The sequence below is a fragment of the Leucoraja erinacea genome, chromosome 2 (genome assembly GCF_028641065.1).
Source record: "Leucoraja erinacea ecotype New England chromosome 2, Leri_hhj_1, whole genome shotgun sequence".
Lineage (NCBI taxonomy): Eukaryota > Metazoa > Chordata > Chondrichthyes > Rajiformes > Rajidae > Leucoraja > Leucoraja erinaceus.
This window is the reverse complement of record NC_073378.1, coordinates 82,723,848-82,751,809: the sequence shown is the minus strand read 5'-3', so window position 1 is coordinate 82,751,809 and position 27,962 is coordinate 82,723,848. Positions and strand designations below refer to the sequence as shown.

Here is a 27,962-nt window from a genome sequence, read left to right as displayed (position 1 = left end):
CTCATTCATACACACACACACAGACTCATTCATACACACACACACAGACTCATCCATACACACACACACAGACTCATTCACACACACACACAGCACACACACGCACACACATACACACACACACAGACTCATTCACACATACACACACACACATTCACACACACACACACACACACACACACACACACACACACACACATACTCATTCACACACATACTTATTCACACACACACACACAGACTCATACACACACACACACAGACTCATTCACACACACACACACACACACACAGACTCAAAACACTTTGCAAGCCAACAAAACACATTTGCTGAAAGCCCTTTAAAAAGCCAAAAAGCCAATTGGGCAAACTCATTGCAAACAACAAACAAATTTGCTGAAAACCACATCCCGGGAACTCACCGTGGAATTGACGTGCGTTCATTGTTATTCACAGCTCAGAGAGCCGTGACCCTCTTGCTTCCTCCGTCTCGCAGAGACTGAATGAGGCACGACACTTCCGGGTCCCCCCCTGCCGCTAGCAGAGAGAATGGCAACATTTTAAAAAAATATGAACATCTCTCTGATTTTTCATTGATGGGAAAAATCCTCCAGTCCAGTCCGGCGGAGGGGGACTCTGAGTGATGGTGGCCAAAAATGACGTCCGTAAGTGGCGGCGTTCTCTCGGAAATTGCATCACAGTAAGTCAAAAGCGGTCAAGATCAGACTTTTAGTAATATAGATATAAGTATATATGTGTATGTAATATATATATGTAACTAATATATGTCATCCACTGTATGTATACTACAAACAACAAAGGTCTCAGCATAGATCTCTGCCGTTCACCATTTGTTATAGATTTCAAGTTAGAGGAGCGCCCATTCACTATTACCCTCTGCTTCCTATATCCAAACTAATTTTAGATACAGTTTGCCAACATGTCTCTGATCCCTTTTGCCTTAACATTCGGATTCAGTCCACCATGCAGGAGCTTGTCAATATCGATTTATTTCAAAGTATTTTTGTCCAAACCAATGATCTTACACGTTGAAGAATTGAAGAATATGAAATGGAAAATAAATCCCTGGGTTGTTGGCGGGCAAATGGAAAATGACAAAAATCATCAAATAACCTTGGCCTGGAAGATGGAAAATTCTGTTTGCAGCCAGAGCATTATAGAAGCTGGAGTGATAGGATATATACAAGCGGAGTATACATATAAGCAGAGTTCTGCTTGATAAACATTCTTCTTCTGAAGCCACAGACATGTAGCCACAGACAACCAATTTATGGTTATTTTATACATCTTCCGATCTTAAATCTTCAAGTTTAAATTCAACACGGGTAGCAAAATCAGTGGCTGGGAAGACAACTGTGACAATATATTTTATCATTCATTTTTCATTGAAAGAACATGGAAAAAAAAATCATATTACTCTGTAACCTTTTCAAATTGACAAGTCATAATAAGTTCATGTCTTTTAATGTGTTTCTAAAGGGGTTTTATTCACCACGACCACTTTAAAGCTACTCATTAGCTCACATTGCATTTGGTTACATTTTGCAATTTTCAAAACAGCCGCAAGATTTTAATGTTCCAACACAGCCCAGGATTCACTCACTGTTGGTCCATTGCTGATTGTGAGGCTCTTTTTAATCTGTATCATTGAGTTACATTCAATCAGTATCTCATTGAAACTGTGGCAGTGGTTTCCATGCATGTTCAAAATGAATAGCTGTTAAGTCCACAGTAATGATGGGGATTTTCTAACCAACACAGGAAAAACGCAGACTGCATTTGAGAAACTGAAGCTGATTTTAAAGAGAAATGTGTATTTCAAGAACCCCTTTCAGATGCTCAGCGTTTCCCAAAGCAGCTCGCAGTCAATACATCCCATTCTGAAAAGGAGCAATGTTGTTTTGCAGGAAGCAACAAGCAAACTCTCAATGAACTCAACAGGTTGAGCAGCATCTGTGGGGGGGAAAGAAATGTTGATGCTGCTCCTTTCTGAAGCATGGTGGCACATTGCTGGTCACAGAGGAGGAACTACTGGCATCCAATACAATCGCCCAGCCCATTTAAATCTCCTTTCCACCTGTAAATCAATCTATTTCACTTGGGGGAAAAAAAAGACACAAAGTGCTGGAGTAACTCAGCAGATCAGGCAGCGTCTCTGGTGAACGTTGATAGGTGACTTTTCAGGTCAGAACCCTCCCTCAGACTGATTATAGGAGCGGGAAAAGAATGGTGGAAGAGGAGAGGGGCATTGTACTTGTGTTTGGCTTGATTGTCTTTGCGTATAATATGATCTGATCTTATTACAGGTCAGGTTGGAGGGAGCTTCCCCCCCCGCACGAGTACCATGTAATCCTGTGCTCCCTGCTCCATGGTCAGATAGTCGGCTACTAAACTGCCTCCCCCACCTGGTTTGTCAGATGAGGAGGAGGCTGTGGACCCCAAGCAGGACCAAAAACACGACCTGTCAAAGGGCGGATGAGCTTCTAGCGAGCCAGTAGCCATCCACATTACAGTAGAAGTTGCGATCACTGTCATACATAACATTGTAAGGAATGATGATAAAGCACACACACCAAAAGCCTATACTTCCAGCGGCGGAAGTCCGCAGGAACTGGAGGACAGAGATGTGTGGTGTGTCCATTACCGTTCTCGTTGGAAACCAGCACCACTGCGTCACTAATGTTTCCAACGATGATGAATGAATGAATGATCTGATTGCACAGCATGGAACAAAGCTTTTTGATCTGACAATAATAAACCTAAACCTAAACCTACAAACATGCTGCTTGATCCATTGAGTCCCTCCAACAGTTTCCCCCTCCTCAATATTCTAGCATCTGCATTCTCTGGTGTATCCTTGTTATTTTAAAGTTATATACATACAGTGAGAATCAAACAATGACGGAAAATGCTGTAAACATTCAACAGGTCAGGCAGCATCTGGGGAAAATTAACCACTTGGTTATCAATAATCTATGTCTGCTTAAAAGATAGAAAAGACTCTTGTTGTTTGTAGATGGTTTATGCATGCAACGTATAATGTGACCGACGTGACCAGCCTGCAGCGTTTCCTGGGCATGGTCAACTATTTGGGGAAGTTTATCCCCGACCTCAGCGAGTTGAGTGCACCCCTGAGGCAACTGACGAAAAAAAACATTGCCTGGTCCTGGTTTCCCCAACACCAGCAGGCTTTCGACTTTCTCAAAACAAAGCTGATCAGCACACCGACTCTCAAGTTTTTCGATCTGCAACGTCCGATTGTAGTTACGTGTGATGCTTCCCGCTTCGGACTCGGTGCTGCCTGCCTGCAACTCCATGATGACGGCTCGCTGCAGCCCATTTCTCATGCCTCGCGTACCATGACAGACACTGAGCAGCGCTATGTACACAAATCGAGAAGGAGCTTCTTGCGGTTGTATTCGCCTGCTCCAAGTTCAAGGACTTCCTTTTCGGTACCAGGTTCACCGTCGAGACGGATCATCAACCCTTGGTGACCATCCTCAATAAGCCCATCCACATCGCTCCAGCCAGACTCCAGCGCATGATGCTACAGCTCCAGCGGTTCGACTTTCTGATCGTGTACAAGAGGGGCAACGAGATGCATGTGGCCGACGCGCTGTCCCGGGCCCCCCCGGTCCTCCTGTGACAGGCACCCCTATGAGCAGGAGGATCTGCAGGTACTAAATGTCAACTTTGTTCCCTCTAAGCAGCTGCAGTGCCTGGTTGAGCACACCGTCAACGACCCCGACCTGCAACAGCTCGCAGCTGTCATCCAGCAGGGGTGGCCCAGCAGATGCACCTCACTGCCTGCGGGTGCCCACCCTTTCTTTCTGGTCCGCGACGAGCTTGTGCTCCGGGACGGCATCATCATCAAGGGTCACAAGGTGGTCGTCCCTGCCTCCCTATACGACTTGTACTACAACGCTGCCCACATGGGGCATCCCGGAGCCGATGCCACCGTCTCACATGCCCAAGAACAATACTATTGGCCCGGCATGGCCAAGTACATTAAAGCCCGAGTAGCCTCCTGTCCTGATTGCAACACTCTTGCCCCACATCAGCAGCGCCAGCCACTTCTGCAGCACGAATGGCGAGGCAAGCACTAACTGGTGTTGGTTGATTCATACTCCAACTGGTTCGAGGTGGATCTTCTCCCTGCTATCACCTCTGAAATGGTTATCAGTAAGCTGCGCAGACATTTTGCTACCTTCGGGTCCCCGGTCCGCTTACAGACCGACAACGGCCGTCAGTTCACCAGTTCAGAATTCCAGGCTTTTGCTGCGAAGTGGAACTTCACTCACTATACCAGCAGCTCTAAATACCCGCAGAGCAACGGCCTGGCCGAGCGAGCTGTCTGCAGTGCCAAGAATTTGCTCGAGCAGTCTCGTCTCTCCAATGGTGACTTCTACCTGGGTCTACTCAACCTTTGCAACATCTCACGGGACCCTACCATGCGATCCCCTGCCCAGCGTCTGATGTCCCACATGCTTCGCCCACCGATGCCGATCGCCCAACAATCCCTGGTGCCCAAGGTCCTCCAGCCTGCCACCGTCCAGCAACGGATTGATCACAAGCATGAGGTACAGTGCTGCTCTCACGACAAGTCCTGCCGCCCGCTCGCACCACTACTCCCTGTCCAGGTCGTCCGCATGCAGACAGCAACCGGGTTCTCCCGACTCGCGACCGTTGTTGGTGTGGACGACTCCCCGAGATCTTACCTGGTGGACTTTGATGGAACTGTCTACCGCCGGAGACGCCAGCACCTATTGGCCGCTAACGAGCCTCAGCCTCCTCCTGCGGATCCCTACGCTCCTCCGTTGCGTTTCGAGCCTGCTGTTACTAATTACCCCACAGCTCCCTGCATGCCCCGGTCAGTTCGCTTGCCGCGTTCTCCTCCCTCTGCGCTTCCTGGTTTCGGGCAGATGATCTCCTCCCCTGCTCGTTCTCCTTCTCCTCCTTCTCCCCCGTCTCCTCCTCCTGGATCACCCGTGCCGGCTGGGTCACCTCCCGCATTCCCGGTTGGGTCCCCGCCTGCTTCCTCCTTCCCGGCTGCTGCTGCTCCGCCTCCTCTTCTATCTGGTGGGGAGGGTGATGGTGCTATACGCACACGCTCGGGTCGGGTTGTAAAACCTCCTGTCCGCTACGGTGATTTTGTTTAAATTTGCATGTGTTGTATAATCACACTGCCACTGTTATAACTTCAATTTTAGATTTCCAAGGGAACGGATGTAGATGGTTTATGCATGCAACCTATAATGTAGCTACCTCAATACCACTAACCACGCCCAGTCATCTCAGTATAACTGTGATATCTTCCCCTTACTCCTCCCTTGGTTCCAGTACGCCTGAAGACTAGATGCAGTGAGTACTGAGACGTGTTTGACATGTGCCTTTATTAAATACTCAGTAAAGTTACAGACTACCAGACTTGACTACTTTACATTGTTCAACAACAAGCACTGGTCCATCCTGTTTGAGGTACTCACATAAAGAGAAGTGTTCATTCATATGAGGAAGCTAGAATGGAAGAAGCAAAGAGGAAAAGAATCTTGAAAATTGACACCAACTGATGCTACAGCATCTCTACATATCTGTCAGCTGTGTGGAAGGATGTTTCGAGACCAGGTCAGTCTAATCAGCTGTGCACATCACAATGCTATAAACTAGATACTGTGGTCTCACTGAAGACTGAGTGAAGAACAACATGATGCTGTTGTGCTGTTCTTTCAATTTGCGCTGGGCCTCACACTGACAATGGAGAAGGCCCAGGACAGAAGGGAGGGGGAGTTAAAGTGCTGAGCAACCAAGAGATCAGGTATGTGAAGACTGACTGAGCAGAGGTGTTCAACAAAACGATCGCTGAGCCCATGCTTGGTCTCGCCGATGTATATTGGCTCTGCAATCGTTTCTCTGAACACCTCCACTCAGTCCGCCTTAACCTACCTGATTTCCTGGTTGCTCAGCACTTTAACTCCCCCTCCCATTCCCAATCTGACCTTCTGTCCTGGCTGGGCCTCCTCCATTGTCAGAGTGAGGCCCAGTGCAAATTGAAGGAACAGCACCTCATATTTCACTTGGGTAGCTTACACCCCAGCAGTATGAACATTGACTTCTCTAACTTCAAATAGCCCTTGCTTTCCCTTGCTCTCCATCCCCACCCCCTTCCTAGTTCTCCAACCAGTCTTACTGTCTCTGACTACATTCTATCTCTGTCCCACCCACTCCCCTGACATCAGTCCGAAGAAGGGTCCCAACCCGAATTGTCACCCATTCCTTCTCTCCAGGGATGCAGCCAGTCTCGCTGAGTTATTCCAGCATTTTGTGTCTACCTTCGATTTAAACCAGCATTTGTAGTTCTTTCCTACACAATATTAAATGCAGTTTTGAGATCAGACCAGTTTATAAATAACGGCAAAATCATTAGCTTGTTTTGATGTTTAGCCATTTTAAAAAATAATAATTTTAAAACTTAAAGGGATAACAAATCTGACATTGCAGAATACATCTGATGGTAGAGTTTGTGAACCATATTACTTTAATATGATATATAATAATTCTATGCTAACCTTCAGGCTTGTGCTTTCTTCACACTGTCATACAACCAACATGTCGATTGAACAAAAACAATAAAGGCAGAATCTTAAAATTAATTAGATTTTTTAAAAAATGCTGTTTTAAAAGGTAATGAAAGACCCTTTTACCTGTATGTACCAGACGAGTATTAGTTTATTGATATTCATCTAGGGACATCTATTATCTATGTACATAGAAGATATAAGGGCAGCATGGCGGGGCCAGTGGTAGAGTTCTTGCCTTACAGCATAGGAGACCCGGGTCGATCCTGACTATGTTCTATGTCTGGATGTTCTCCCTGTGACCACGTGGGTTTTCACCGGGTGCTCTGGTTTCCTCAAACACTCCAAAGACGTACAGGTTTATAGGTTAATTGGCTTGGCATAAATGTAAATTGTCCCTAGTGTGTGTATGATGGTGTTAGTGTGCGGGGATTACTGGTTGGCGCGGACTTGATGGGCTGAAGGGCCTATTTCCGTGCTGTATCTCTAAACTAAACTAAATGTCTCAAGGATTTAATTACTGAACAAGTCTGAATGCTTTCAATGTAGAAACAATGAACTACAGATGCAGGTCTACAGGAAAGGAGACAAGATGCTGGAATAACTCATCAGGTCAGGCAGCAGAGATTCATAGTCATAGAGTGATACAGTGTGGAAACAGGCCCTTCGGCCCAACTTGTCCACACCGGCCAATATGTCCCAGCTACGCTAGTCTCACCTGCCTGCATTTAGTAAATATCCCTCTAAACCTGTCCTATCCATGTATCTGTCTAATGTTGGGATAGTCCCTGCCTCAACTACCTCAGCTGGCAGTTTGTTCCATACATCCATCACCCTTTGTGTGAAAAAGTTACCCCTCAGATTCCTATTAAATAATATCCTCTTCACCTTAACTCTATGTTCTCTCGTCCTTGATTCACCTACTCTGGGCAAGAGACAATGCATCTACCTAAGCATCTCTGGAGAACATGGATAGGTGGCATTTTGTGTCGGAATCCTTCATCAAACTAAGATGGATAGGTGATGTTTCGGGTGGGGACGTATCTGAAGAAGGCCCCAACCCGTAACGTCACCTATCAATGCTGCCTGACCTGCTGAGTTACTCCAGTACTTTGTGTCCTTTCAAATGGTTTTCATCATCACGAGAACACCTGAGGAATATAGCCTGCCTTCTTTGCTCCTTTTTTCAGATGGAACAATTCCACTCATTCCTTGGAATGATAACGTCTAGGATTATATATTTTCCTCATGGTTTTTGCTCTATGTAAAATGAACAGTGCAGGAAACATGAACAATAACATAGCACAAACCACGCAAGTAACAGAATGCAACCTTTCCTATTGCGGAAACCAGAACGTACTTAAATAAATAATATTTATTTAAGTAGGCGGCGCGACTCACGTCAGCAGCGGCCTCTGCAGCCCGTCCGCGTTTTTATTATTTTTGTCTATGTTTTTATGTAGTTTTTGTTATTTTTTGTTGGGGTGTGTGTATGGGGGGGGGGGGGGAGGGAGGGAGGGGGTAACTTTTAAATCTCTCCCTGCACGGTTGGGGCTGCAATGTGGAGCGGCCACCAACAGGAGAAGACCGGGGACTCTGGTGCCGACGACTCACCTCACCGTCGCGGAGCTGGCTGAGTCCAGAGCGGGTGGAGCGGTGGTGGTGGTGGAGCGCTGCTGCTGCTGCTGCGGCCCAACCTCCGGAGATTCGGAGGCTGCAAAATGCGGGTCTGGCGGACGGCGGCACCGGGAACCCGCGGGTCACTGGAGGGAGACCGCTTTTCAGGGCTCCTGCAACGGCGACTTCTCCCGCCCGAGTTGCGGGGTTGAAGAGCTCCTGGAGCGGGGCCTGACATCACCACCCCGCGCGGCTTGGAATGGCCGCGGGACTCTGCGAGCGCACGCCGGGGGCTCTAACACCAAGACCCGGTGTGCGACCTTGCATCACCCGGCGTGGCTTTAATGGCCGTGGGACAATCGCCATCGCCAGCCGGGGGCTTTGACTTTGACTCTGACATGGGGGGGGGGGAGAGAGTGCAGTGGAGAGATACGTTTTTTTGGCCTTCCATCACAGCGATGTGATGGATGTTTATGTACAATGTAAATTATGTTGTGTCTTGGGTCTATTTGTTTGTAATGTATGGCTGCTGCAGAAACGGCATTTCGTATGGACCTCAAGGGGTCCAAATGACAATTAAATTGAATTAAATTCTGCAGGAAAGAAAAGGGAAAGTGCAGGCCTTGATCTCCCATTAGTTTGGTCAATGGATTTTTCCAGAAAATGGTCTAATTGGCCGGTTGAGATTGAAATGTTTTAAATGCGAATCATTACATTTGTAAATCTAGTCTCCATGATTTTATAGCTGGCTTAACAATTGCAATTCTGGAAGGTGAATGCACAAAGTTGGTCATACTAAAATAGTCACCAAGCCAAGTTCCCTCTATTTGTAGCCCTTGAAGAAGATTCATAGGAATTTATTTAGGAAGACGACATCTCGCAAGGAACTTCACAAACTTTTCAAAAAGTAAAAAAGCATTACATAGAAATCAGTGTTGAAATTGGTAAGAAACACTGCACTGTTCTTAAAATTGCTTCCAATCATTTGAAGTCAGGTAAATCATTAAGCAACAGTCAAAATTGCTTCATTTTTGAGATGAGTTATGTTCAGCACTGCTAATAAAATTGCACCAAGTTACCACCCTAAGTTATGAATTTGTTTTAATGGGAAGAAAAATCAAAACCATAAAGTTTTAATATGCTGCCTTACGGGGCTGGCTCATAGAAGGTTTTTAGGGCAAATGACATCATTAAACTAGAGGGTGAGGATCAAAATGCTTGGAATAAAGCCATATGTGAATATAAGAAGGTGACTCTGCTTTTACAAATAGAATCAGATACTTATGCAGAGGTGGAAAATGTACTTGTTCCCATATGATGTTTGATGGTCCATTTATAAAAGGAAGGAAAAACTGCAAAACTATTTCAGCCCAACAAGACTGGAGATTGTGGAGAGTTATAATTTTGGAGCCTGTAATCGGGAGTCATGGGTGGGTATTAGAAATTACATTGCACCAGCGAGTCCAATATTTGAACGGGTCTGCAAAATACCACATTGTGGAATTAACTTCTACAAATACCAAGGAACATTGGCCAGAGCAGAATATTGAAGCACATGCAGTAACAGATCATTAGGAGAAACAATGAAGTCTGAAGTCTGAGGAAATAAGCAATGTTTCGGTCGAGACCCTTCTTCAGGAAAATGCCATTAGCAAAAAATACATTAAAGTTGAGTACATGGTCTGATGAGACCTTGAGTAAATAAGGAAAAATAGCATGTATAGAACCAAAATGGACAAAAGGCAAGGCTACCAGTTACAGTTGCTGGTTATCTAAGCTGGAGTGAAATTGGCTGAAAAATTGATTGATAATATCTGAATACACAACTATGTTTAGATAAGTTTAGAACAATATGAAGGTTCGCAAGGATTCATAGCTTGGCTTTAAAGGGCATATGCTTATACCCTGTATGCATGTTAAATGAAGTGCAAAATGTATCTATCCTAAATCTTGACTGGTTCCTTGTGAACTAAAGTCCAGGGAAAAGAAGTGAACAAACTAGTGTGTCCTCAATTGGCACAAGAGTGTGTGAGTGATGAATGATAAAGTGACCCTTGACAGATCGATGGTTGATACGCATTACCTTCCATCCCTGTCCCATGATTAGGCAGCAACCGACACCCTTAATAACTTGGCCAATGCCAAACTTAGCATGGAAGAAAGAAAGCTGAGACTCCTTAACAATTAACACCTACAAATCATTGTAGTCACAAACTACTGGCAAACCCCCATGTTATGGCTGTTTGGGTAATGGAAATTTAAACTTACAGAATGCACAAATCACCTTACAAAATATTGACATGCGGTGCTGGCTCGAAGGGCCGAATGGCCTACTCCTGCACCTATTGTCTATTGTCTATTCTTATGGAATTTATGTTAAAAAAAAAGAACAAAAATGTATTTTATCAAATTACTTTTCTTGACATGTGCAGATGATGTGGCTTTGCGTTATGGAAAATTGTGATACAGATCTTTTTCTAGGATTGTAATGTCTGGGTAATATAGGGTGAAAGGGGGATGGGGGGAGGCAGGGTGTTAGCTGCATTGTTTATTTATCCTTTTATTGTGATGTGGGTGTTTACTGCCCAGCCCAGCACTAATTGCATCTCCTTCATTGCCCTGAAGGAGATAATAGTGTTATCTTATTGAACTGTTATGATCTGTCTAGTGAAGGTACTCCCATTGTACTCCACATAGTGAAGAATGGGAATATAATTAGAAGTCAGAATGGTGTGCAGCTTGAAAGGGGAACCTGCTCTAACACACCTGCTGCCTTTTGCTTGCTCATGGTGGAAGTGAGAAATTTGAGATATGCTGTTGCAATGGCATGGGTTAGCATCTACTGTGCATGTTGCAGCTGATATTCAAGGTGGCTATGGATAAGATGCTGTAATCAAGGAGACATTCTGATATTACCTTGACACAGACGAGGAAGAGAAGAGGGGCTATTTGAAAAAAATGTTCTGAAGTCTTCATCAACATTTTCCATTTAGCCTCTGACTGATGAAAAAAAATGATTTCAGCCAGTTAAAGAGAAAACTGAGGGCGATATTTGAGACAAAATCCAAAATGCAATTCCAGTAATTTATAAATATATAATCCAATTTGTTTCTTTCCAAAGTGAAGGTTGCACTTATTTGTAAGATTTGTTTTTATAAACCAGCCATTTCATATTTTATTTTTATTGCTATTCTAGTTACTTAGCAGTGATGGAGATACTTTTAAGAATTGCTTTGCTAATCCTAATGAGATTATAATAAACTTTACTGAAGTATGAAGAAGGGTTTCGACCCGAAACGTTGCCTGTTTCTTTCGCTCCATAGATGCTGCCTCACCTGCTGAGTTTCTCCAGCATTTTTGTCTACCTTCGATTTTCCACCATCTGCAGTTCCTTCTTAAACATTCAATTCATTTCAATTCAATTCAATTCAACTTTAATGTCATCGCACAAATACAAGTATGAGTACAACAAAATGCAGTTTTGCGTCAGTCCGTAGTAGTTGTGCATGAAGAAATTAAAAAAATAAATAAATAAATAGAAAGAGAGAAGATACAGAATAATCAAAAAATACAGAATAATTAAACAATGGGGACGGAGGGACCGGAGAAATCTATCGGCGGGACTCCGAGTTCAGCAATGTGATCGTATTATTGTAGAAGCTGTTCCTCATCCTACTAGTACGTGACCTGAGGCTCCTGTACCGCCACCCTGATGGGAGGAGGGCAAATAGTCCATGGTTGGGGTGGGAGGGGTCTTTGATGACCTTCCCAGCCCGTCTCAGACACCGTTTTCGGTGGAGGACATCCATGGCAGGGAGCGGGGCACCGATGATGTGCTACATCACTGAAGTATGACTTGTTTTATAGAATGACATTATTTGCAGTTCATATCATATAATCTGTGAATAACCACCATGCAATTGTACACATGTACACATACACATACATATTTGTAGCCCTACATATTTTTATGAGCACCACTTACAAATACTAATGATGCATGCTTGATTATAAGTATGTGTATCCAAACAGATACAGACACACACAGGCAAAAGGCCAAAGGTCTGTCTGCAAGCCAGCAAAAGGGAACATACTATTACTGGTTTGTTCACATTACGGAGCATACTCTGGTCTTCTTATTTATTCCTGAACTATCCAAGGTGAGTCAGCAATTATAGAATTTCCTTCTGCTGGAAAAATAACAACTGCCAAAAAGCCCCAGGGTCACAAAGATGTAAGGCATAATTGGGGCAGTGTGTTTAAAATGTGAACCATTTCATCATTCTAACTAAAGCCAGCAATTTATGACTCAAGGGAAACTTGTTATAATACAAACTCATCAGTCATGCAGTTGGTTCAAATTTGGAATGCAATGAATCGTGATTAAAATAGTTTTTTGGTGGTTTTTAAACCATTATCAAAATTTATTTCACTACTCGACTTCTTCTGCACTTTTCTAAGTTTCTCCATGGTTTTACCAACAGGACGGCTTGACAAAAGATCAAATGGATAACAATCCAGAATATTAAGGTGATAGTTAAAGGTTGATCTCACCAGACAGAAAATTGAATGATTTGATAAAGGCATTTAAATTAGGATAAGTTGAAACTGATGAACTTTAAACTGTTTCCAATAACCTGGGAATCTTGAATAAGACTACTCTTCCTCATATCAATTCCATTCAAAATCTCAATATGGTAGTATCAGCCTTTTGTCCTCTGCTTCTGAAATTCACCGCGATTGTCTTAAAAAAAGCAGAATTTTATATTTGTGTATTACATACCGATTCTAGCATATTACATGTTTAATACCAAAAATGAATCTCTCTTTTCAGTTCCTATTTCCATCCAGGAATTTAGATTTGAGTGTTAGATTTAACACAGAGTGCAGGATTTTTACACATATGGCTGTGCAATGCAGTACCAGTACAAATGCTCACTGGAGACCATATCAGCATTTTAGAGAAGTTACATGGATTGCTGAAAGATAGAAGGATGTAAGGTAGGGAAACAGATCTGGCACATAGGGTTAGGGCTATTGGTTGCATGAAAGATAAACAAACCTATCCATTTCCTCCAGAGATGCTGCCTGACCCACTGAGTTACTCCAGCATTTTGTGTCTATCTAAAAATGAGTGAATGGGCTGAATGTTATTTATTTTGTTATTTTGATGTGAATATTATGTACATGTAGAAATCACGTGAACAAATTTCAGAAGCAGTGGGCAAAATACTGATGCTGCCATATTGAGTTCTTGATTGGTATTGATACAAGGACGAGGGACCTTGTAAAAGTCTCCTAAGTTAATGGAAACAAGTTTATTGATTCCTGACCTCAAATGGACGAATTCTACTGATACACTGATCAAAAATAAAACATGTCTCTGAGGGTTGGGAAGAAAATTTAAAGATGTGAGGCGTTGCATTTTGGGACGTCTAACAAGGGCAGGACATACACAGTAAATGGTAGACCTCTGGGGAGTGTTGTAGAGCAGAGGGATCTAGGAGAATAGGTGCATGGTTCCTTGAAGGTCGAGTTGCAGGTAGATGTGGTCAAAAAGTCTTTTGACACATTGGCCTTCATCAGTCAGAGTATTGAGTTGGTTGGGAGGCCATATTGCAGGTATAAGACATTGGTGAGACCGCATTTAGAGAATTGTGTTCAGTTCTGGCACCATGTTATAGGCAGGCACGGAACTTGCTATCAAAATATGGAGGGGACAGGGGACACACAATTTTTTGGCTGCCTCGCGCGCATGAGCACACTCACGCACACTCACACACACTCACACACACTTAAACACACACACACACATGCGCGAGGCTTCGGAGGCTCAATCCAGCGCTAAATGCAGCTCAACTCTGCCTGTCTCGCCAGGTTAACCTACAAGCCCTGACTGGACTGACGGGACACCAGCGCTGCTTCTCCACGCTGGCCATATTTCCCGCAAGCCCAGGCAGGTTAAACTGGCGGGACAGGCAGAGTTGAGCTGGGTTTAGCGCTGCTTCTCTGCGCTGGCTGTGGGCCTGGGGGCACAGCTCGCGTCTGACTCCCGATCTCTCTGGCCACCTGGGGGGGGGGGGGGGGCACTCGGGTGGGGACGGGACAGCGCCGGAGACCCGGCCGGGATCGATCCTGGCTGCGGATGAGGCGCAGGTCTGTGCCACATCTCCCTCCTCCAATCACCGCACTGTATCCTCAGTCCCACCCCCCACTCCTCCCTCCTCCAATCATCGCGCTGAATCATCATGTCCCGCCCCCATTGCCTGCTGACCGACATCTCTCTCGTCCAATCGGCGACCTCGATCAGCAGTCCCACCTCCACTGTCTCGTGGAAAGCGGAGATTTTACAATCCGGATGACAAAAACATGGGGGGGGGGGGGGGGGGGGGGGATGTCCCCCCCCTCTCAAAACATGGGGCCCTCTGGCCCCCCCAGATTTTCTGCCCCTGGTTATAGGAAATATATTGTCAAGCTTGAAAGGATTCAGAGAAGTTATATAAGGATGTTGATAGGAGGAGAGTGTGTGAGCTATAGGGCGAGGTTGAGTAGGCTGGGTCTCTATTCCTTGGAGCGCAGGAGGATGAAGGCTTGTCTTATAGAGATCGTAGAGTCATAGATTGATACAGTGTGGAAACAGGCCCTTCAGCCCAACTTGCCCACACCGGCCAACAATGTCCCAGCTACACTAGTCCCACTTGCTGCACTTGGTCCACATCCCTCCAAACCTGTCCTATCCATGTACCTGTCTAACTGTTTTTTAAACAATGGGATATTCCCAGCCACAACTAGCTCGTTCCATGCACCCATCACCCTTTGTGTGAAAAAGTTACCTCTTGGATTCTTATTAAATCTTTTCCCCTATACCTTGAACCTATGTCCTCTGGTCCTCGATTCCCAAACTCTGGGCAAAAGACTCTGTGCATCTACCCAATCTATTCCTCTCATGATTTTGTGCACCTCTATAAGAACACCCCTCATCCTCCTGCGCTCCATGGAAAAGAGACCTGGCCTACTCAACCTCTCCCTATAGCTCACACCCACTAGTCCCGGCAACTTCCTTGTAAATCTTTTCTGAACCCTTTCAAGCTTGACAATATCTTTCCTATAACATTGTGTCCAGAACTGAACACGATATTCTAAATGCGGTCTCACCAACGTCTTATACGTGCAACATGACCTCCCAACTCAATAATCTAACTGATGAAGGCCAAAATGCCAAAAGGCCTTTTTGACCACCTTATCCACCTTCCACTCGACCTTCAAGGAACCATGCACCTGTACTCCTAGATCCCTCCGCTCTACAACACTACCCAGAGGCCTACCATTTACTGTGTAGGCCCTGCCCTTGTTCGATGTCCCAAAATGCAACACCCCACACTTCTCTGCATTAAATTTCATCAACCATTCCTCCGCCCACCTGGCCAATCGATCCAGATCCTGCTGCAATCGTTCACAACCATCCTCACTATCTGCAAAACCACTCACTTTTGTATCATCAGCAACTTGCGAACCCTGTATGTTCTCATCCAAATCATTGATGTAGATGACAAACAATAATGGGCGCAGCACCAAACCCTGAGGCACACCACTAGCCACAGGCCTCCATTCTGAGAAGCAACCTTCCACCATCACCCGCTGATTCCTTCCATGGAGCCAATTTGTTGTTCATTCAGCTATCTCTCCTTGGATCCCATGTGATCTAACCTTCCAGAGCAGCCTACCATGCAAAATCTTGTCGAGTGCCTTTCTGAAATCCATGTTCACAACATCTACAGTTCTGCCCTCATCGATCTTTTTGGTCACGTCTTCAAAAAAATCAATCAAATTTCTGAGACTCGACCTTCCACGTATAAAACCATGCTGACTGTCCCTAATCAGCCCTTGCCCATCCAAATGCCTGTATAACCTATCCCTCAGAATGCTCTCTTGTAACTTTCCAACTACAGATGTTAAGCTCACCAGCCTATAGTTCCCAGCATTTTCCCTGCAGCCCTTCATGAAAAGAGGCACAGCATTTCCCCCCTCCAGTGTATAAAATCCTGAGTGGAATAGATCGGGTGGATGCACAGAGTCTCTTGCCCAGAATGGGGGAATCGAGGACCAGACGACGTAGGTTTAAGGTGAAGGGGAAATGATTTAATAGGAATCTGAGGGGTAACTTTTTCACACAGAGATTCATGGGTGTATGGAATGAGCTCCCAGAGGAGGTGGTTGAGGCAGGTACTAATGCAACATTTAAGAAACATTTGGACAGGTACATGGATAGGACTAGTTTGGAGGGATTGGACCAAACGCAGGCAGGTGGGACTCGTGTAGCTGGGACATGTTGGCCGGTGTGGGAAAGTTGTGCCAAATGGCCTGTTTCAAACTGTAGCACTCTATGACTCCATCACTCTATTAAACTCCACATCAAGTGAGGTACTTTTGGCACAGAACAAAGATTGGTACAAATCATGCAAACAAAAACATTAAAATGGGAAGTGGAAACCAAAATGATTTTATAATTAGTACAATATTTTACTCAAAAAGTATCTTTCAGTGAACAGATTTGTGTTGTATATGCCATATGCAATGGCATATATTAAATAATTCCTTTGTAGTTTTTATTTTTCAATAAGGATAACTTGTCAGTGTTCTGAAATCTATTACTAGACATCTCATAACAAGCTTGAAGGAGATTAGATTCTTAAGGCAGCTATTTAAAGGACATCAAATGCGCTGAATCCTTGTCTGAGCACGTCCATCAGTTTTATTCTGAACCCCACAGAAAGGGCTTGCAGCTGGGTTGGAATGAGTTACTGTGGCAAATTGAAAGAGCAAACAAATGTCTACATTGCAGAACCTCAGAGAGAAGGGCGGTGTGTAAGGTGGGTGTGGTGGGGTGGAAAGAAGAAAAACATATGTGATCAATTTTCACGGTTTGATGACTGATAAAGCAGACCACCAAATCTTCAAACCTTGTGGCTGTATGAAAACGATCACTTCGGGGCCAATGGACTGCCATGCACCTCTGTATGATTTAGTATTATTTTCAAATGACCATGCCTGATCTCTGGTAGTGGGAATGTATTCACTTGCTTTTTAATAAATGTTGCCCTCTATGTCAAACAGAGACATGTGATATGGACGGAGGTGAAACTGTTTTCTATCGTGTTCAATCGTCGCACATGGGAGTGTATTTTGAAACCTACCCAAGTGTAGATTTATTGTGCCATTTAATTTGTAGCAATGCAAATAGCAGCAGGATAGAATCTTTTGCTGTAACTACAAAGCCCCAGACTGCAAGTTTGGGGAACTGTGCATAATTAATTTAATGAAAACTTAACCCATTTCCCATCTGTATTTGTGGATTGATATTGCCAACATTTCTCTGGAATAAAAGTGATTATATAAAAGCAGCTGAGTCCATTCTTCCTGCAGTTTTCCATATACGGTAGAGATCTAATTTCATCTTCAGTCACTTCTTTAACAGGGCAAATCAATTTGAGAAGAGTGGAATTGAATTTGTGCATTAAAGTAGGATCTGTAATGTGTAGAAAGATGAAGCGGTAGGTTTACATCTAACAAAGAGCAGGTTTTAAATGTTTATACAAACACATGTGAGATTATTTGTTACATAATGCCAAAAGGTTAGATTGTGTTACCACTTCTTTTTGATCTAAGTCAGTATTTCCGATCAGGCCTTGAGTTCTATGCTTTGGATGTAATAGATGTCGATTGATTGTGTGCATTCAGGTAATCAAACCAGCAACCGGCTTGACATGGTAAAATATCTCAACTAATTGTAACAAAATGTTCAAAGAAGTTGTTATACAATATAGACTGTCCAGTAGTTGATGCCAGATCACTGTCGGCTCCAGTCTATGATGTGATGTTCTGTTGGCACCACGATGCAGTTCTAAAGATTTGCAGCTTTTTGGCTGTCTGGCTGGCTGGTGTTGAGCAAAATTAAAGGCCAGATCTGCGAGCTTCCTATCTCAAGATTTATTATATCTTCCATAACTTGATGATACAATGAACTATTGATAATTGTACAAAGATGTTAAACCGCAATTTTAGACAATAGACAATAGGTGCAGGAGTAGACCATTTGGCCCTTCGATGTAGCATCGCCATTCAATGTGACCATGGCAAATCATCCACAATCAGTCCCCGTTCCTGCCTTCTCCCCATATCTCCTGACTCTACTATCTTTAAGAGCTCTATCTAACTCTCTCTTGAAAGCATCCAGAGAACCGGCCTCCACGCCCTCTGAGGCAGACAATTCCATAGACTCACAACTCTCTGTGTGAAAAAGTATCTCCTCATCTTCGTTCTAAATAGCATAAACCTTATTCTTAAACTGTGGCCCCTGGTTCTGGACTCCCTAACATTGGGAACATGTTTCCTGCCTCTAGTGTGTCCAAACCCTTAATAATCTTATATATTTCAATAAGATCCCCTCTCATCCTTCTAAATTCCAGAGTATACAAGCTCAGCCACACCATTCTATCAACATATGATAGTCCCACTATCCCAGGAATTAACCTCGTGAACCTAGTCTGCACTCCCTCAATAGCAAGAATGTCCTTCCTCAAATTTGGAGACCAAAACTGCACACAATACTCTAGGTGTGGTCTCACTAGGGCCCTGTACAACTACAGAAGGATCTCTTTACAATACAATACAATACAATACAATACAATACAGTTACAATACAATACAATACAGTTTTATTCATCACTTGCACATAAAGTGCAAGTGAAATGAACTTGCCAGCAGTGGTACAATGAGAAAGAACACACAAAAACACAATAAAAATTTAACACAAACATCCACCACAGCATTCATCACTGTGGTGGAAGGCACAGATTTGGCCAGTCCTCCTCCATTTCCCCCCTTTGCTCTGATACTCTACTCCTCTTGTTATGAAGGCCAACATGCCATTTGCTTTCTTCACTGCCTGCTGCACCTGCATGCTTACTTTCAGTGACTAATGAACAAGGACCCCCAGATCCCGTTGTTCTTCCACTTTTCCCAACTTGACACCATTTAGATAATAATCGGCCTTCCTGTTTTTGCCACTGAAGTGGATAACCTCGTCATTATTTTCTGTCAAAATAATGATGAAACTAATGAGCTCACTACAATATTTGGCACATGTATGATAGCAACTTTGTGTATGATAGCAACTTTGCAAATGTGTGGTTAAATATGCATGCAAAACAGCTTGGAGATGGAGTGCTCAAGATAATATCGTGCCAATCAACATATGGCACTGACAATTAACCATTAGAAGTGCACAGTTACATTCTATCAGGATTTTTTTTAACGTTGAACGTGTTAAGATGTCCAATAAAAAAATGTAAATGGCTTAATTTTTTATTTTTCTTCCTGCCTCTTTTTCTCTTTTAATTAATTCTTCCTTAATTCTGGCTTCTGGAACTGATATGACATTAAATTCAGCCTCTCTAGATTTTCAGTCCACATAAATTAAATTCATAATTAGTGCACTAAATTACATGTCCATTACAATCAATATTTCAGAATGCTATAGCTTGTTGGAAGGAATATTAGCCATATGTAATAAGGAGTGAATGGGTGCAAAAGAACCAGCAATAGATGAGCACCATAAATGGGCAGCAGTTAATTTCCATGACTGTTTTTAGAAAATCTGGTTTTCCACAATTAGATGATGGTAGAGATGTGAGAGAATTTGGGAGCTGGAGATGGAATTGGTGAAGGAGTCGCTTTATGAACTGAATGTACTATTTGGAAGCTTTCTGGAATTGGGGTTCAGAGCCTCCTTCAACTTGGATTGTTGACACTTACATTGATTTGGAGTTTGGTTCAGGGATGGAGCCCTGATCCAGAGATGTGCAGGTTGGAAGGTTAATTGGCACATGCATATGTCCCCTAGTGTGCATGTAAGTGGTAGAAACTGGGGAGAATTCATGAGATAGTGGGGAGCATTAAAGATGTGATTAGTGCAAATGGGAAGTTGACAATCTGCAGAATTGATGGGGTGGAAGATATGTGTCTGTGCTATATCCCTCTATGACTGTATCTACCTTTTGCCCTCAGTTTGTTAGTGATAGAGGATATCTGCCACTTAATTTTAAAGGCGGAGCTCATCCTCATATTCTGTGTACTAGAAAGCAATGTTTATTTATTTCCTTATTGTGTGTTAAGATATAGATTTGTTACTACCAGAGTACGTTAGAAATGCTACCTGCAGTCCGAGACCTGAAAGAAGCATTGCAAACTCTTACATCTGAATTTGGCCTATCAAATTATGAAATTGCCCAAACTGGTGAGGATTCAGCAGAAAAACACACACACACACACACACACACACACACACACACACACACACACACACACACACACACACACACACACACACACACACACACACACACACACACACACACACACACACACACACACACACACACACACACACAGACACACACACACACACACACACACACACACACACACACACACACACACACACACACACACACACACACACACACACACACACACACACACACACACACACACACACACACACACACACACACAGGAATCAACATGTTCACGAGCATCACTTTCCAAAGACCTATAGGCTTCTGGGTAAATTGACTTCTGTAAATTGCTCTAGTGCATAGGATGTGAAACTGCAATAGCAAAGAGCTAACGAACAGGTGATCATTGGTTGGCGTGGTCCCAGTGGGCCAAAGAGCCTGTTTCTATGCTGTATCTCTAAACTAAACAAAATCATGTTTACTTGCATTCACCCGCTTGGAAATCCAGTCCCATACTAACACGATTGATCCATAAGTAATCCCTGGAGTGGAATCTTTTGGTTACTATCTGGTTAGAGAGTATCTAATCAGCTATTTTACCACATATGAATGTTACCGTCAGCTGAAGTAAAGGAACCAATGATCACATTCTCAAAGCGACATGAGTTGGCCTTGTAGCTGCATCACTGAATGAATGAATTCTTAAAAAGATTTAAAAGTTTGGTTCATGGAACAACATATAGCTACACAATCTTATTACATTCACGACAACTAGAAATTCAGGAAATGTTCAGCATTAATGCAATTCATCTGCTGCAGACAAAATTACGTAAATTGCCTATTTTTCCCATTGCACAGGGCCAAACAGAGATAAAGAATTCCTTAAAATTTTCAAGAATTCAACTACATGATTTTATCAAGTTTTTAACTTCTTTGTGTTATTCTCAATCTTAAAACAAATATAAGGAAGGTAATCTTGTACTCTAAGAAAGAATTACAATCCGCCAGATTGTTACTATTGACTTATTTCATTTTGTGATAAAACATTTACTATTAACAGCATTGGCAATGTGGACATTCTAAATATTCCAAGCTCTGTCAATGGAAGAGATTAACAGGAAAACAGAGAAAAAGTTTCAAAGATGTGCTCTGGAGTTTAGTTTATTGTCACATGTAACGAGGTACAGTGAAAAGCTTTTGTTTGTGCTAACCTGTCAGCGGAAAGACAATACATGATAACAATCGACACACCCACAGACATTCAAAGTGGAGAAGGAACGTTTGGGATGGTATTGAGAACTTCAATTTATGCACCAAGAGCACACAGAAGCCCAGTATAAAGATGGAAAGAACGCACCGCCTCAGAACTTAAGCATCCACCAACCCCTTTAGGTACCTCCTGCCCCATCTGTGGAAGAACCCACTGCTCCCACATTGACATCCATTTACAGCAGGATCTACAAATCCACAGCCCATCCTGGATCCCAAAGGGCTACTTAAGAGGAGACAAAATGGATAATCAGAATATGGGATAGATTGCCTTATTTGTGAACATTAATGGCAATGTGTAGCTAACTATTTAGTATATGTTTTAATATATAATCCACCGTAAATAATTTATCTGTCTTTAATTAATGTAATTTGCCTGGAATTTTATGAAAACGCACACATAAGTAGTTAGATTTGTTAATTAGTTGCCACATGACTATGACAACTTAGGAAGTAATTCAATTTTCCACAAAAAAGAATGCTTGTGGCATAATAGAAATGCACTAACTTTGAAACATATTCTTGTGTGGTTGATTTCAGCTGAGATACGTGATGGGCTTCCTTCTTCAATACAGTGTTTGTTGCTTTGAATTTATTTCCAGGACATGTAAATATCCTCTCGAAGTGGGGTGATGATCATGGGTTTCCTTCCTGAATTGCTGTAGTCTGAACAGTGAAGATATTCTCATTAGTTAGCAGTAATGAGTAACAACAAAAATGAAGGGATGAAGGCTTGTCCAATCATTCATGAACAACACTGATGAAGCAGCTGAGGAAGGTTAGTTCTGGCACACTGTCCTGAGGGACTTGTGTAGTGATTTTCTGGGCCTGGGATAATTATGTTTCAATGGTTTACTTGTTCTTTATTTGTCACATGTACTGAAGTATAGTGAGATTTATTTTTGTATACAGTTCAGTGCAAGTATCACTATACATAGGCTGTGTAGGAAAGAACTGCAGATGCTGGTTTAAATCGAAGGTAGACACAACATTTTGGAGTAACTCAGCGGGTGAGGCAGTTTCTCTGGAGAGAAGGAAAGGGTGACATTTTGGGTTGAGACCTTCTTCAGACTGATATCAGGGGAGGGGCTGGGACAAAGATAGATTGTAGTCGGAGACAGTAAGTCTCGTGGGAGAACTGGGATGAGGGAGGGGATGGGGAGAGAAAGCAAGGGCTACCTGAAGTTAGAGAAGTCAATGTTCATACTGCTGCGGTGTAAGCTGCCCAAGCAAAATATGAGGTGCTGTTCCCCCAAGCTGGGCCGCACTCTGATAATGGTGGAGGCCCAGGCCAGAAAGGTCAGATTAGGAATGGGAGGGGGAGTTGAAGTGCTGAGCCACCAGGAAATTAACTCTTACATAGGCTCGTAGATAAGCATCTCAGAACAGTACAAATGTATAGTAGTAGTACACTGAGACAGTATACAGAGATGCCAGTTTGATGCCATTTTCAAGTCTTAAATAATAATAATAATAATATCTTTTATTGTCATTCCACGTCAGTGCAACGAGATTTAGTAGTTGCAAAGTTGTAAGTGCAGAGTTCCTTTGACCGTGAAGCTCGTTCACAATTTGATGCTTATTGACTTTAGTTGTTCCTGGACTCCTTGATACCACACTCAGTTAAATTCTGCCTTTGTGTAAACCATACCCACTCTCACATCATCTTTAGAAATCAGCTCTTAGTCCATTTAGAGCAAAACTCTTTAAGGTCTGAGCAGGTAAAACCCAAACTGGCCATTAATGATCAAATTATTGGAGGGTGCGTTCTCCTTGATAACTTTTTCTGTGACCCCCTTCCATTGCTTTGCTGTTAATTGAAAGCAGTCTGACTGAGCAGAGTAAATTACTGGATTAGATTTGTGCTGCTTTTGTGAATAATACATTCCTAGGCAATTTTTCACATTGATGGGTAGATGTCCATGTTGTATGTTACTGGGACAGCTTGACTTGAGATGCAGCTTTGAAGATATCTTTGCTAATCTTCCTTCAATCACCAATGGCAAAAATAATCTTGGAGGTCAGTCATGTCACCTTGTACATTATTTTGGAGTATATGATGTCTATTACATTTTCCTACACAGTGCTTACTGCATTTTAAAGTATTATGCTGAAAATAAAGTGTTTTGAAATGGGAGGGGATCGGTGCATTCTGGAGAGGTTCGTGGTGCCATAGAGCTGGAGTATTGCCGGTTTATCGGTATTAGTAGACGGGTCGGTTGTGTTCAGCACTCTTTGTTCTCCTGGCTTAGTGCTCCGATGGAGGTTACGGGTTATGGGTTTGTCACTCTTGTATCTTTTACCTTGCTAGCGTCTGAAGCCCGAATGAAAAAAAGATACTTAGATAAAATTGAATCCTAAAGACTACTTAAAAGGCTTCAATTATTAACCTGATGCTGTGGTGGGTCCGTGACCTGGCCTTCAATCCTTTTTGTTATACTCTGTTTTCAGATGGGCTGGTTTCTTCTTAAGATGTTTGACCTTTTTACTTCCTCCAAAAAACAAATCCACATAGATTCAGGATGTTAACTCTCCCCGCTCGTGACTTCTCTTTGCAAATATATCTCTTCAGTTCGGATTTAATTCCAACACAGAAAAATGAAGTAATTTGGCAGTTTTAGATGCAGATTACCTTAAGATTGTGCAAAATACTTAATATCTCTTTTAAAAAACATGTTTTTATTGAAGGACTTCGCAGTTGAGGTAGAGTGTAAGTGCAAATTGATATATACGTTGGCTAAGAGAAAAAATAACCAGCTTTATTAGATATGTCTGCACAGAATTAAAAATATAGTTATCACATTGCTTTGCTGGTGTGATAAGCCATATCTTACTTTTTAGCTGTAACCTCAGAAAATAATGCAATCAATTCTTACAAAGCAATAAAGTGTGAGAAAAGCATTTTTCTAATTCATGGACAAGCTTCAGCTATTCAAAGCAGATTGTGAAATCTTGGATTCATTATTTTAGTTCTTTCCTAATTAATAGTTGCTTTACCATCTCTATTTTTATTTGGTGAAGAGGGGTCTGAATTTGGCCCGGGTTCTGCTGTCTGGTAATGTTGTAATGCCTTGTTCTCAGCCGATGGGACGTGCTCTCTGTGCAAAAAGGACTCTGTTACTATAAAGATCATTGTTGCAATAAAGATCATTGTGTAGAAATGTGAAACACCAACCTACCAGTTATTGGTCTTTTACCAAATGGAGTTTAGATATATTTTATTTGCAAAGTGCATTGAACCTTTGGACAGCTTGAGAGGTAGCATTTCTATTATTGCTTATACCAGTCTTTTAAATATGTTTCAAACCTTGTGTGAATGTACTTTCTTCAGTATATAAAAGAGGTCCAAGAGTGCTTTTGGCATTTCCCTGACCTATAGTGACCTCTCCTTTATACACACTGTCAGCTGAAAATCAAGGAGTTTGCATTTTTATTTTGGGCAAAGCTCTCGTGAATGAACAGAGGTTGAGTGAAAGGCAGCGAAAGAACTTGAGCATCGTTGTGGAAAATTATCAAATAGTCAATGGACCCCTGGCTGAGAGAATGTGGAAAAAAAAAAACAACAGTAGATTCACTCTGTTGACAGGATCTGTCAAGATACTGCAGGCACTCAGGCTTGTCCAGCAGCTGAGTGGTGATCTCTCAAAGCCTGAGTTTCACATTCATTTGGCTATGATGAAGCCATTGGAAACATTTAAGAAACTTATACTGAATGCTTTAGAAGCAAAAAGCCCGTTCGCACATAAAATGGCTGGACATTGATAATACCAAGGTAAATCTCTTGAAAACTAATTGGATTCATTCATCTTATTGAGCCAGATCTTGCCTGCAAGGGCCTGCTCACTGCAATTGCTCAGCAGTCTTACCCAGAATCAGGCAGGGAAATCACTATCAAAATATGGAGGGGACCGGGGGACAGGGGACACACAGTTTTTTGGCGGCCAAATGCGCACATTCACACGCGCACGCGCGAGGCTTCGGAGGCTCAATCCAGCGCTAAATGCAGCCTGTCTCGCTGGGTTAACCTACAGCCCTGCCTGGATGATGGGACACCGCGCTGGCCATATTTCCCGCAAGTTAGGCAGGGCTGTAGGTTAACCTGGTGGGACAGGCAGAGTTGAGCTGGGTTTAGCGCTGCTTTTCTGCATTGACTGTGAGCCTGGGGGTACAGCTCGCATCTGATTCCCGACCTCTCTGGCCACCCATGGGGGAGGCACTCGGGAGGGGATAGGACAGCGGCGGAGTCCCGACCGGGATCGATCCTGGCTGCGGAATAGGCACAGGTCTGTGCCATGTCTCCCTCCTCCAATCACCGCTCTCTATCCTCAGTTCCACCCCCCCCACTCCTCCCTCCTCCAATGATTGCGCTGAATCATCATGTCCCGCCCCCCTTGCCTGCTGACTGATGTCTCTCTCGTCCAATCGGCGCCCTCGATCAGCAGTCCCGCCTCCACTTTCTTGCGGAAAGTGGAGATTTCACCGGGTTTTAAACTCCGGATTACAAAAACTTGGGGGGGGTATGTCCCCCACCTCTCAAAACAGAGGGGTACGTGTCCCCCCTATCCCCTACCTGGCTCGGATGCAGCACCACTTTACTGGATTAGATTATCCTATGTCCAGCTGCACGGTGGTGCAGTGGTAGAGTTGCTGACTTACAGCACCAGAGACCCAGGTTCAAACCTGATTATAGGTGATATCTGTACGGAGTTTGTACATTCTCCTGTGGCATGCATGGATTTTCTAAGGGTGCAGGACGTTCAGGTTTTTTTAGGCTAATTGTCTTCTGTAAAATTGTAAATTGTCCCTAGTGTATGCAGGATAGTGTTAATATGAGGGGATCTCAGGTCGGTGTGTACTCGGTGGGCTAAAGGATCTGTTTCTGTGCTGTATCTCTAAACTAAATTAAACTGCAATGGTGGAACAAAGAATCTCAGACTCTGACACATCCCTGGGGGGGCAAAAGCCCAGTCTCAGCTGTACTGGGGTCAAACACCCAGCAAAAGCCCAGTCTCAGCTGTACTGTCAAAGCCAGGATTAAATGTCACTAAATGCCCTTGACCATTGTTTTCCCTTAAATTAATAAAAATTTAATGTAATACCTCAAAAATAACAAAGATGAATGAAAACTGAGGATTAATTAAAAAAATTACAAAATATATTTGCAAAACAGAGTTTACCTTTGCCGTTGTTTTAGCATTCCAAACTTATTATTAAATTAATATTAAATCTTTGGGATGCCAGCCTAGTTATAGGGGTGACCTGGCTTATGATGCAAGAGGCAATTCTCCATTATAGCAGTGGATACATTTCTGTGCTGAAATCGTTATTGAGTCTCACAGGGTAGCAAACGGATTTGGTGTACTTAATAAATCAGTAAATTTGAGCCGTATGGAACTGCAGATGCTCGAATCTTAAGCAAACACAAAGTGCTAGAGGAACTCAGCGGGTAAGGCAGCATTTGTGGACGGAATGGATCGACAGCAAATCCAATTTGGACCAGACAGATGGGAAAAATGGGAAATGAGCGATGAGGTGGGGCAAGTGATGGATGGAAGAAGCATCCCGATCCGAAACCATTACCTCCACAGATGCTGCCTGACCCTGTAAGATCCCCTAGCACTTTGCTTTTTGCATAAGTTTGAGAATTCTGTGTTCAATAATGTTCAGCCTTGAGTCCACAATAAAGCATAACTGCCAGTACTTCAGTTCAGATATTTTCAAGGCCCCATAAATTACTGCTGTATTAGTGGTTAAGTTTGCATAAGCAAACATAATTGCAGGAAAAAAATTCCCGATGTTGGGGGAGTCCAGAACCAAGGGTCACAGTCCAGAACCAAGGGTTACAAGAGTTGTGAATCTGTGGAATTCTCTGCCATAAAAGGCAGTGGAGGCCAATTCACTGGATGTATTCAAGAGAGAGTTAGATGTGGCTCTTAGAGCTAACGGAATCAAGGGTTATGGGGAGAAAGCAGGAATGGGGTACTGATTCTGGATGACCAGCCATGATCATTTTGAAGGGCTGAATGGCCTCCTCCTGAACCTATTTTCTATCTATACATAACTAAAACTCTGATCTTGTGCTCTTCCGATTTTGCGTTTTTTTCTATTTGCCAAAAATGGTACGCGATAGCGCTACATTTCTTTGCCATCTTACTCAACATTCTCTTGTGCTACAAGGTCAACA

The 27,962-nt window shown here is 43.1% G+C and overlaps 1 protein-coding gene across 12 annotated transcripts in view; it reads left to right on the top strand.

The window, feature by feature from the left end:
* LOC129711677 (uncharacterized) overlaps positions 1–27,962 on the top strand; it is a 160,100-nt gene that overhangs the window by 23,056 nt on the left and 109,082 nt on the right. For 6 of the 12 annotated variants that reach the window (XM_055659534.1, XM_055659553.1, XM_055659524.1 and 3 more), the window contains exon 1: positions 286–5,646. The exons of 4 other annotated variants lie outside the window; for them this stretch is intronic. In XM_055659534.1, coding sequence (XP_055515509.1) covers positions 4,194–5,180 — 987 coding nt within the window. In that variant the 5' untranslated portion in view covers positions 286–4,193 and the 3' untranslated portion in view covers positions 5,181–5,646. Of the gene's footprint in view, positions 1–285; positions 5,647–22,380; positions 22,557–23,222; positions 23,799–27,962 lie in introns of those variants that run through there. 2 more of the 12 variants (XR_008725904.1, XR_008725899.1) reach the window with 2 other exon arrangements.